Source organism: Canis lupus, chromosome 18 (assembly GCF_011100685.1).
Source record: "Canis lupus familiaris isolate Mischka breed German Shepherd chromosome 18, alternate assembly UU_Cfam_GSD_1.0, whole genome shotgun sequence".
Classification (NCBI taxonomy): domain Eukaryota; kingdom Metazoa; phylum Chordata; class Mammalia; order Carnivora; family Canidae; genus Canis; species Canis lupus.
The window spans coordinates 26,237,391-26,249,386 of NC_049239.1; the positions used below are offsets into that span (position 1 = coordinate 26,237,391).

Genomic DNA, 11,996 nt, shown 5'->3' on the forward strand with positions numbered 1-11,996 from the left:
CGTGGGGAGACGGCGGGGACGGCGGGGGGCTGCGGGGGCAACGTGCGGGGGGCAGCGCCCGGGGCCCCGCGCGCCGCTGGGTCAGCGCGGACCGAGCCCTCCACGGGGCCCAGCGCCCACGTCCCCGCCCAGGGCCCGCCGCCTGGGGCCCCCGACGGGCCGCCCGCACCGAGGAAGGAGGCGCCCCTCGGTCCGCACCGCGCCGGCCTTCCCCCCGCGGGCGCAGGGCTCCGGGGCTCGGGCGGGGCCGGGGCAGGAGCGCTCCCCGCGAGCGGACCCCCGGGGGCGGCGATGGCCCCGCGCAGCCTGGGCGCGGCCGGGTCGGCCCGGGACGGGAGGTCGGAGCCGCCCCAGCGCTGCCCGCCCCCGCGTCCTGAGCCTGCGCCCCGAGGCTTGGAGGAGTCAAGAGCTTGGAGGAACGCGGCGTGCAAATAGACGGACTTTATTCGTCTCGACTCGGGAGCCCCCGACCGGCCCCGGGACGAAGGTCGTGGCGTCAGCGCCGCCGTCCGCCGCCGCGATGCAAAAATAAATATCCGTCCCGCGGCGCCCGGCCCGTCCGCGCCCGGCAGCTCCGACGGGGCGTGCGGCGGGCGCGGGGCGCGGGGCGCGGGGCCGGGAACGGGGCGGGCGGGCTGCGGGCTGCGGGCTGCGGGCTGCGGCGGGCGCCCCCCGCACACGCCCTTCGCGCCGTCCGTGCGTCCGTCCGAGCGAGCGTCCGTGCGGGCAGCGGCGGCGGAGCGCGCCCCCCGCCCCGCGGGCCCCCCGCCGTCACACGGCCGAGTCCGAGTCGCTGGAGTCCAGGCTGTTGCGGAGCCTGCAGGCGCCCAGCGGCTCCCTCTGCAGCGACAGGCTCTGCGTGCTGCGGCGCAGGCACTCCAGGCTCTGCAGGAACGAGCGCCGCGCCTTCTCCTCCTCCAGCGGGGACGCGCCCTCCTCCTCCACCTCCTGGATCTCGTCGAAGGTCACCGGCTGCGTCTTGAAGCGGGACTGGCGCGGCCGCCGCAGCCGGGCCTTGCCGCGGGCGGGGCGGGCGGGCCGCGCGGGCTGCGGGAGCTCGGGGGCCAGGCCGGCGCAGGGCGGCATCACCGCCTGGTAGCTGCAGCCCACGCGCGGCGGCTCCACGGGCGCGGCGGCCGCCATGGCGCTGCCCGCGGGCTCGGGGCCGGGCGGCGGGGCGGCGGGGCGCTCGGGGGGCGGCGGCGGCGGCGGCGGGGCGCCCCGGGGGGCGGCGGCCTGGGGCTCGCGGGCCGGGGGCTCCAAATCTGCTGCGGGGCGGCGGCGGCCCTGGCGGGCCCGGCGGCGGACTCGGGCGGCGGGCGGGGGCCCGGCGGGGGCGCGGGGGCGGGGGGCGCGGGGCTGCGCTCCGGTCCCTGGGCTCCGCGCCGCGGCTGTCGCCGTCTGCCCCGCGGGGCCCGCGCGCCGCTTATATAGCCCGCTCCTGCCCACTCGCCGCGGGCGCCGCCGCAGCCCCCGCCCGGAGAGCCTGCGCGCCCCGCGCCCTTCCGCCTGGCGCCGCCCCGCCGCCCCGGAGCACCCGCCCGGCCCCCTCCGGAAGGCACGCCCCGCCCGCGGCGCTCCGGGAGCGGCGGCGGGGGGGGGGGGGGGGGCGGGAAGAGGGAGGGAGGGGGCGGGGAGGGGGGAGGGGGCAGGGCCCGCCGCCCAGGGGGGACAGCGGGGGAACAGCGGGGGGGGCCTCGGGGGGGGCCGGCGCGGGGAGGGCAGGCCAGCGGCTCCGGCTCGCAGGGCCCGGCACCGGAGGCAGCCGCGCTCGTCTGGGCCCCGCCTCCCCGCTGCCGGCCGGCCCCGCCCCCCTCCTCCCTGCCCCCCGCCCCCCGCCCCCCCCCGCCGCCCCGCCCCCGCCCTCATCACTCGGAACCACGACGCCCCAGGCGCCCGGACAGCAGCGCCCCCAGCACCGGCCGCGGTCACCCGTCCCCCCCATCCCCTCGCCCCCCGCCCTCAGCCCCACCACCCTAGCGCCCCCGGCACCCTGCCCGGCCCACCCGCGAGTCCCCGGTGGACGCCCGCCACCCGCCAGCGCGCCCAGGCCGGCCTCAGCCTCACTGGGGCCCCGCGGGCCAGCTCGGAGTGCCCCCGCCCTCAGCAGTAAGTCCCTGAACACACCTGCGTTCCCGTTCCCGGGTGCAAGGGCGGCGGGGTGGTGAGTGCGGCCCGGCCGGGAGGCCCCTCAGCGCCCACAGTTAAGGTGACCCCGAGACACAGGAGTGACCCCGCTGCGGCCCACTAGGCCCACTCCGGCCGCCACTCACCAGCCAGGGGAACCACACTGTGTCGCGGTCATTTACACACGGGCCTCGGCACAGAGGAGCCCGGCAGCTCCCCCAGGCACGGCGGCTGGCAGCGGGACTGAGATGCCCCCAGGTGCTCCAGCGGGGCCCTGTGCCCTGGGCAGAGAAGGAACGGGAGTGTGACGGCGGGACAGGAGGGTGCTCCAGGCAGCCAGGACCGGTGCAGAAGCTCTAGGGCAGGGAGAGCATGGCTCCTTCCAGGAGCAGTGACAAAACCCAAGTGGCTGACGCAGAGAGGGAGGGGGCAAGGAGGAGGCCAGCCAGGGGAGGCCTGGGCAGCCACGGTTTGATCCTAAGGCAGTGCTGAGGCGCGGGAGCCCAGGCACAGAGGCTGCAAGCGCCCAGTCACGTGTCTAAAAGCTCACCCTGGTTGCCATGTGCTGCGCCGACTGGGGGGCTTGGGGAAGAAGCAGGGAGCCCACTTACAAGAGTGTGACGTCACCCCCAGATATGAGGCTCGGATGACGTGGACTGGGTGAGGGCAGTGGGCAGGTAGGGAAATGGCAGATGTGAGATTTGTTTGGAGGTACAGTGAGACGACTGGATGGGCTGCTGGGAGGCACCCAGCTTTGCTTCCACGGATCTGGCCTGAGCAAGTGCCAGGCCGGCAAGTGTGAGCCAGGGATTGGGAGGGGGGGAGAGCAGGCTGGCAAGGGGTGGGGCCTGGAGCCTGCCGCTTACCCTCAAAACCCCCCACCTGAGGCGGCAGGGCCTGCAGTGCTCCTATCAGAACTGTATCATGTGACAAAAAGGTAATTTATCTAATCTTAAAGTCATTGTATTTGGGATTTTTTAAACAGCAGTTTAGCAATACTCTAATACAGAAATTGGTACCAGCAATGCAAAACTGCCAGGTATAAAAACCCTAAAATAGGGGCGCTGGGTGCCTTAGTCGGTGAAGAGCCTTGGGCTCAGGTCATGATCTCAGGGTCCTAGGATCGACCCCCACATCGGGCTCCCTGCCCAGGGCGGAGCCTGCTTCTCCCTCTCCCTCTCCCTGCCACTACCCTGGCTTGCGTTTTTGCACGCTTTCTCTCTCCTTCTCTGTCAAATAAATAAAAATAAATAAATAAATAAATAAATAAATAAACCTAAAATATGTGGCACTGGCTTGGCCAACAGGTGGTGAGCAATCGGAAACAAGGAGCAGAGGATGGAAAGCTGGTAACCCTTGTTATGCTGTGACAAAACATTTATTAAAAGCATTACCTGTGATCATTTGGAAGACGGGCCACATGCCCACTGAGCCTGTAATTCTCGAAAGACGATGGTTGGAAAGAGCCAGAAATACTTGCACGTGGTGACTGCTCAACGATGCTTTTAGCAAGGTCCTCCAGGGCAGAGACTGGCTAGCTTGCAGGAAGAGAGGAGCAGAGGGGAGGCCGCCGTCGGGATGGGCAGCCCAGCTGGTCCTGTCCGAAGAGCAGGTCAGGCCGCGGGGCTCGTGCCAGGCTGGGCTGCAGGCCGCGCACCGGGCCGCGCAGGCGGGGCCTCTGTGGCGAAGTGCTGCAGTCGCTCGCTTGTTGCCTGGCCCTGTGGTCCATTATTTTCGATGCCTTGAGGGTAACTTTCATTTAACCTGAGAGAGGGGAGCGGGCAGGGCAGGCAGACCGGGGCGAGCAGGAGGAGCTGGGGGTGGGGGTGGCTGCGCCTGGGCTGACGGAGGCCCACGAAACTGCAAAACCGCACGGCTGGGCTTCAGAGCTCACGCGTGTTCCGGTGCTCAGGGAAGACAGGCTCTGCTGCCCCGTCGGCGGTGCTGGGGAGGAATGCCCATGGGCCACCTTGCCGGGGGCAGTCGAGGGCCGGGAGGCGCAGGGCGGAACCTCCTCCACCGTTCTACAACTGGACGGTGGCGGAGCTGCTGGCTGTTCCCCAGGTGGGTCACATTTCCCAGCCTCCCTTGCAGCTAAGGTAGGGCCATGTGTCAAAAGATCATCTGTGGAATGTGAGCCAAGTCGGTGGTCCAAGTGCTAGAGGAAATTCCTGCCCCAGGCTCCCATGACTTCCCTCATAGGGACTAAGTGGCCTCTGGGTTAGAGGATCCCTGCAGGCCCTTGGGGCGGAGCTACCACCCCCCGAAACACTTCCCCTGGACCTGTTCCCTGAGGAAGCCGTCAACTGGGTATTCTTGACTACTCTGGTTTCGGGTCTCTATCCTAGCGACACTCAGCCTTGTCCCAGCCAAGAGAGCCCTTAGCCACCCAGGCCAAGCAGGACGCTGGAAGAGCCGGGAGGAGTGAGGGAGGAGGAAGGCGCACTGGGGGCAGCCACCCCTGCGGGGACGGTGAGCCAGTCAATGACTCGGAGGAGCAACGTCCAACACGGTGACAGGGAAACCAGGGGAGCGTGTCCGAAGGCAAGAGAAGGATGCTTCTAGGAGGAGGAAGCTGATGAGAGTGGGAGTCCATAGACTCCCCCTCGACCGGCCCACCTGACCGTCCCGCGTGGCCTGGGGCAAGCCGCTCGCCCCGCTGTTGGAGCAGCCTCCCCTGGCCCCCGACTTAGCGCTGAGCCTCGGTCACCGCAGCATGAGCAGCCTTCTAACCCGCTTGTTCCCCATCAGGGGGGCCGCCTCCCCCAGCAGCCGGGCCAGCGCAGGCACCTGGCAGGTGCACCTCCACTCTGCTCCCCCCCACCGAGACCTCGCTCCCAGGGCCACGCCAGCGCCACCGCGGCTCCCCTGCCAGCGCCTCTGGACCCCCAGTCCCCAAGCCACCATGGCCTGGGGCACCCTAGGCCACTCCGCTCAGCTCCCCCAGATGAGAGACTCCCCATCCCCGGCCCCAGGAGGTCAAAGTAGGAAGGGGGCCTCACAGCGAGGAGGCTGGCCCTGTTCTCCCCCACTGGCCCTGGGGGTTGGGCCTGGGGCCTGCTCACTGGGCCTTACGGGGGAGGGAGGCGCCGGGAGAGAGGCGGCCCCCCCCAGGGACGGCCTCTGAGCTCCCGCCCCAACCGACCCCCGCCTCCACGCCGGGCGCCCCAGCCCCGCTGTGCCCTCCAGACCCGCAGGAGTCAGCCCAAGTCCCCGGTGGGTCGGGCAACATGGCCCTGGGGTCCAAGGTCGCTGTGGCGCGAGCTCACTCCCTGCCCTGAGCAGGCCAGCCCGCCAGCACCCCAGCACCCAAGCAGCGCGGCTGGGCGGCGTCGCCAGCATGACACTCTCGTCCCGCCTGGTGGCACTAGCTCCTGCTCAACCCTCCCCGCAGGAAGCTCGGCTCCACGGGCGCTGGAGGGTTCGGGAATCCTCAGTCTGCCTGACTCCCAGGGCCAGGGAGGGAGCAGACAAAGCGGCTGGCTGGCTCCGGTAGGCTGCGTCCCAGCGTTCCTGCCACACGTGCTCCTAGGGGGCCCGGGTATCAGCTGTGTAAGGGGCGCCGCCCAAGCCCGCCTCCCTCCAAGGGTGCTCAGGCTGCCGGTGGGGGGAATGGGGCGCCCCGGCGTCGGCGGGGGCTCTTGGCCTCTGGGCCTTGCGGTCGGCGTGGGCTCTCCGGGACGGATGCAGTGGCCTCCCCTGGGCCCACGGCGCAGGGGACAGCCGTTACGGGGGTTGGAGCGGCCCGGGGTCCACACCCCGCCCCTGCTGCTTTGTGTGTGCCTGGGGGGTGCCTAGTCACCAGAAGGGGGAATCGGTGCTCCGGGGCTTGGCGGGGCCACTCTCAGCGCCTCGTGTACCCAGCCCCGGCAGGCAGCAGGCGTGCTCACCACCTGAGCACCTGTCTCCTGTCCCCTGCTGTGCGGCCCACGGCACCCGACGGGTCCGACATGCAGGGGGCTACGGATCGGCTAGCTCACCCGGGGCTCCAAGGCCTTGGAGCAGCTGCCCCCACCCCTGGCTGGCTTTCTGGGGCCACCAGCCCTAACGTCAGGATCCTCAGAGGCTCAGGGACGAGGTAACCCATCCACAGGCCGTAGATGCTTCCCCTGGTGCGGACGGTGGCCAACGGCTCAGGTGCAGGCTGCGGGGCAGGCTCACATCCCTGGGGGCTGCCGGGGAGCAGATGGGGCAAGAGGATGGGACCAGACCACCTAGGGGCCTGGCCACCACCTCCCCCACCAGCCCCACCCACGCTCTGGCTTTTGGGCAGAGCCTAGGTTTAAAAAAAGCAACCACCAGTTCTTCAGCTATTAACAGGGCTCCGTTGCCAAGGAGCCTGCAGCACCCCGGCCGGGTCGTCCTGGGAGCAGAGGCTGGGCGCCACGGAGGCCCCCTGCAAGGCTGGCAGCGCCAGGGTGGAGCAGTTCTGCTCACAGGTGTGCCTCTGCGTCTGGGGGCGGGGGGGGGGGGGGGCGGTCAGGTCCCCTCCTGCGACCACTTTGCCTCCCCCCCCCCCCCCCCCCCCCCCCCCCGCGCCGGGCCGGTGGCCAGCTCGGAGCCCTGGCCAGTTGGGTCCCCCGCACACACCTAGGAGTCTCCCCAGAGTTGATCTCAAGCCTCCAAAGGCTGAACGTGGTGACAGCTACTCCAGATGTTGCTGTTTTATGGGGGTGTTTGGTCCCCACTGTGCAAGTCCGTGTGCACATGTGAGTGCGTGCAACTGGGTGGGTGCAGTGGGAAATGTGAATGTGGTGGAGGGGGAGGGAGGGGTCAGCAACAACTACCACCTGGGTGCCAGGCTGTCGGGCCTGCTGAGCCACCCTCACCTCGTGCCCCCAGGAGCCTCCCTGCAGAGCCTATGGCTTTGGCCTCTGCTTCCGCCTTGCTCAGAATTAGCACTTCGTCTGGTACTAGTGTGAGCACAGAAGTGTTTTGATAATTTTGCTGGAGAGTTGCCATGACAATCCTCAGTAAGCTCCAAGAGGAGGTGTCAGTGTGCATGGGAGGAAGGGAGGGAGGGAGGGGGAGGGGGAGGGAGGGAGAGGGGGAGGGGAGGGGGAGGGGGAGGGGGGAGGGAGGGGGAGAAGGAGAGGGGGGAGGGAGGGGGGAGAAGGAGAGGGGGGGGAGAAGGAGGGGGGGAGGGAGAAGGAGGGAGAAGGAGGGAGAAGGAGAGGGGGGAGGGAGAAGGAGGGAGAAGGAGGGAGAAGGAGGGAGAAGGAGGGAGAAGGAGGGAGAAGGAGGAGAGGAGGGAGAAGGAGGGAGAGGAGGGAGAAGGAGGGAGAGGAGGGAGAAGGAGGGAGAAGGAGGGAGAGGAGGGAGAAGGAGGGAGAGGAGGGAGAAGGAGGGAGAGGAGGGAGAGGAGGGAGAGGAGGGAGAGGAGGGAGAAGGAGGGAGAAGGAGGGAGAGGAGGGAGAAGGAGGGAGAGGGAGAAGGAGGGAGAGGAGGGAGAAGGAGGGAGAAAAAGGGGGGAGGGGGAGGGAGAAAAGGGGGGAGGGGGAGGGAGAAAAGGGGGAGGGAGAGAGAGGGAGGGAGGAAAAGGGGGAGGGGGAGGGAGAAAAAGGGGGGAGGGAGGAAAAGGGGGAGGGGGAGGGAGAAAAGGGGGAGGGGGAGGGAGAGGGAGGGAGGAAAAGGGGGAGGGAGAGGGAGGGAGGAAAAGGGGGGAGGGAGAGGGAGGGAGGAAAAGGGGGAGGGAGAGGGAGGGAGGAGGAAGGGGGAGGGAGAGAAGAATAGGGGAAGAGGGAGGGAGGGAGCCCAGAGGCGCGGAGAGGGAGAGCCTGCCAAGGCGGGGTGGGAGCCAGGGCTGCCCAGCAGGTGTCACCGGCCTGCAGACACCCGGGGCAGCAGGGCCGCTGTGCTCCCAGGGGACCCCGAGGCCCACCCCACAGTCCGCGGTGCCGGTCCCGGCCCCAGGGCTGCTCCCCGCCGCTCCGCTGCGCCCGTCAGAAACCGCCGCCTGGACGGCCCGCGCCGCGCCCCGCCCCGCGGCGTCCCGTGTGTCCCGCGACCGAGGCCGGGCCCGGGCAGGGGCAGGGGCAGGGGCAGGGGCAGGGGGTGGGACGGGTGCGCGGCGGGCCGGGCCTGGAGGGAGCGGCCCACGACCGCGGATGCCATCCGGAGCGCCGGCTGCCCGGGACCTGCGCCGCCGCCCCGTCCCCGCCGGGCCCGGGGCTCCCGCCGCAGCCTGCGGCCCGGCCCCGGTTGGTGGCGAGGGCGCGGCCAGCACAGCAGCCCCGGAGCCGCGGCCAGCGCCCTGCCTGTCCCCGCGGCCGCCGGGAGGCCCCGCCTGTGCCCCGCCCGCCGCCGCGTGGGCACCGCGTGGGCACCGCGTGCTGCCGCGCCCGTGGCCTGCCCGTCGGGGCCGCGGGGGTCCTCCCGGGCCCAGCTGCGCGCGGCCTGTCCCGCTCTGGCCCCGCTGTCCCCGCCACAGGCCCCGCACACGGAGCTGGGGTCGCTCCCAGGCCCGCCGCCGCCGCCGCAGCGCACGGAGTCCCGGGCTCCCGAGCCCCCGACCGCGCCCGAGCCTGGGCGGGGGGGGGGGGGGGGGGGGGCGCAGGGGCTGGCGGCGGGCCCAGGTGCGAGGCCGTGCGACGGGCGGCCGCCCCGGGGCCCAGGCAGCGGGAGGCCCGAGGGAGGCCGCGGTGACCCGGCGGGACGGGGCACCCGAGGGCCGGCGCGGGAAGCAGCTTCGGGCGCCTCGGCTGGAGCGGAACACGCCGCGGGGGCGGGGACGCAGGCTTTTTTTTTTTTTACCGTGGGTTTTGGTCAAAGAAGCTCCCCCAGGGACACCGGTGGCTCAGCGGTCTGGCCCCGCATCGGCCCAGGGCACGACCCCGGGGTCCCCGGTCGCGCGGACTTCCCTGGTGGCGGCTTGCAGGAGGCACCGGGTTAGGGCCCGGCATTTGAGCTCAGGGCGGGTCGGGGCCCGGGCCTCCGTGGGGGCGCAGGAGCAGTGGTGGGTGTGGGTGTGGGTGCGGGCGTGGGCGGTGGTGGCCGCAGCCGGGGCCTCCCTCCCAGCTCGGTCAGGGCCGCCGCTGTTCTCACCCGTGGCTCGGCCTGTGAGGGTCTGGCTCCTGCGATCCTGGGGTCCCCAGGGGCTGCCCTGCCCCTCGCTCCTCCTGAAAGCGGCCTCGCAGCCCCCTCCCGCTGGCCAGGCCCCTCAGCAGGCCACCTAGGCCGCCACCGCCCGACAGCCCTCTCCACTGGCTGCTGCCCCCGAGCGCAGCCCTTCCCCACGGCCGCCCCAAATCCCATCTCATGCTGCTCCGAGCGCAGCAGCGCTGTCTGGGCCCCGTGCTTCACATCCACCTTGTCATCGAGCTCCTTTGCCAAGTGTGGGTCTTGTTTTCTCAGCAAATGACACAAGACAGCCTCAAGGCTGACGCTGCCCGAGACGGACGGACTGAGGGCTGGCGTGCTCCGGGCAGGGCGGCCAGCTGCCCCTTCCTTCCTGGACAGAGAGGCCTCGCGGGGGGCCCTGCGTGGGGCCTGAGCCCGGGCCGGCTACTCCCGGTGCTCAGAGCGCAGCTGGGGGTTCTCAGGTGTGCTCAGCACCACTGGTAGGAAAAGCTGGCGAGCCCTTTCTGGAAAGCCACGGACACCATAGATTCGAGGCCTCATGGATACACAGAGCCTTCCAAATCCGGGCGAGGACCGTGCTTTTAGGGACGTATTCTAGGAAATAATAATGGACGGGCACGAAGGCCAGCCACAGGACAGCAGCCTAAGTGAGGAGGTGCTTCTGTTTCCTGAGTTGCAAAATGAGGATAAAAATAGCTCCTGGCCCCAGGCGGCTGTGACGGTTAATAGTCATGAGGCGATACACGTGCGGCACTGAACACAGCCTGGGCGCCATATCCAGGCTCTGTAGAAACGTTACCTGTTCTTTTCATTTGAACTGAAGTCTGAATGAGGCCAAAGCCTGGGCTCTTAGCTACGACGCCACCCGGCCTCCCACGGGCCCCTCTCCTGATTTCCAAAACTGACCGGTTACTGATAACAGCAAACACCACCCCAACGTCAACAACGATCTAAATATCCAACGTGATGGCACAGGTTAGAGACCACCACGACCAGACACAACACTACGCGGCCACGCAGAGCCATGTAATGGAGAGTGATTAATGTCCCGATGGAAGAGCAGCCCAGGGGCTCAGTGGGTTAGCATCGCCTTCAGCTCTGGGGGTGACCCCAGGGTCCTGGGATTGAGTCCCCGCAGGGAGCCTGCTTCTCCCTCTGCCTGTGTCTCTGCCTCTCTGTGTCTCTCATGAATAAAAAAAATATTAAAAAAGTCACACACTGATGATCTTTTTTTTTTATGGTGAAAAAATCTATATTTAGATTTATAGCCGGCTGGACTCAGTTTAGATGATCCCAGTCTGATCAAGGTGCTGACCTTGGCCACATCAATGTCATAGAGCTTCTTCACAGCCTGTTTGACCTGGTGCTCATTGGCCTTGACGTCCACAATGAACACAAGGGTGCTGTTCTCTTCTGTTTTCCTCATGGCTGAGTCAGTAGTCAGGGGAACTTGATGGCATAGTGATCAAGCTTGTTTCTCCTGGGGGTACGCTTTTGAGGATACTTGGGCTGACTTTGGGGCGCAGGGTCTTGGGCGATTGGAATGTAGGTGACATGCGGATCTTCTCTTGGTGACTGTGCAGCCTTTCAGCACCGCTGTCTTAGCTTTCAAAGCCTTTGCTTTTTGGCTTCGGCTTTGGGAGGGGCAGGGGCTTCCTTCTTCGTCTTCAGCACCATCTTCGTGAAAGGACGCACTGATTTTTTTTTTTTTTTGCACCGATATTCTTAATAGAAAAGGCTAGGAAAGGAGGAGTTCCGTACAAAGTTGCTTTGTTTTTTCTTTTTTTGTTTTAAGCTACAAATATGTAGAAAAAACACTGCAAAACGTGAAGAGCTATTTATGGTCTCTGGTTGTAAAGTTACAAGTGATTTTCCTCTTATCTTTTTAATTTCTTGCAAAAGAACACATACTCCTTTTGTAGTCAGGAATAAAAACAATTTTTTTTTAATAAAAACAAAAAAAATTTTTGAGAAAGAAAATGAAAGCCATGCTGGCTTACTTTCATCTGTGACGGGAGGGTCGTGTCCTCCTCTTGTATGTTCCCCGCTGCATCTCACACACGCTCTGTGGACGTAAGAGCCCTGGTCCTGAACCGCGTTCCAGCCTGGCAATCCTGTTTAACCTTCCAGGCCGAGGCGTTCTGTACAGAACTTAGTGCCAGCAAGGACGAGAAAACCACGGGACTGTGGGGGTGCGTCCGAGCCTGGCTGGCGACCTGTCCCCCAGGCTGGGGACCCTCCAAGGCGGCCCCGGGAGAGACAGGCAGTGGGGTTAGGCGGGGGGGCGCGAGGGGACCAAGCCCGGAGCATGTGGCGGGGCCGCGGGGAGCACGGGGCCCTGAGGCCAGGCCGCTCTGGCACCTGGGAGCGCTCGGCCGCGTGGCCTCGGAATGTCCCAGGAGACGCCTAAGTGCAGCCGGATCTTGACACGATGGACCCCAGTTGTGGACAATTTTCATTTCGCCCATCCTCCTCCCGAAGCTCCTGGGCCTCCCTCGCTGTTGCCCGCAAAGCTGTGGGGCCCCGGAGCCTGCCAGGGGGACAGGCAGGGGCACAGGCAGGGCACAGGGCCGCGGTGGACGGCAGAGGCACAATTCGCCCACGGGAGGCCGGGCTGCGGTCACCAGGGCACGTGCGGCGTCCCACTTGGGGCCAGCAGCCTGGGTGACCAGCCACAAAGGAGGCCTGGCAGGGGGGGCGGGCCACGAGCTGAAGCCACCCGGCTCCCTGCCCCCGCTCGGCTGCAGTGTCCCCACCGTGTCCCCACCACTCCTGGTGCCCGGGTGCCC

General features: G+C 67.7%; 1 protein-coding gene across 1 annotated transcript; it reads right to left on the reverse strand.

Moving 5' to 3' along the window:
* Positions 1 to 698: 698 nt before the first annotated feature.
* C18H11orf96 (chromosome 18 C11orf96 homolog) lies at positions 699 to 1,143 on the reverse strand. The gene has a single exon (XM_038562452.1). It carries the CDS (start codon positions 1,141 to 1,143, stop codon positions 772 to 774), a length of 372 nt encoding a protein of 123 aa, XP_038418380.1. The 3' UTR covers positions 699 to 771.
* Between the last annotated feature and the right edge of the window lie 10,853 nt (positions 1,144 to 11,996).

Excerpts from the sequence above, each read along its gene's own strand:
- C18H11orf96 (XM_038562452.1), bottom strand. The coding sequence starts at position 1,143 with ATGGCGGCCGCCGCGCCCGTGGAGCCGCCGCGCGTGGGCTGCAGCTAC.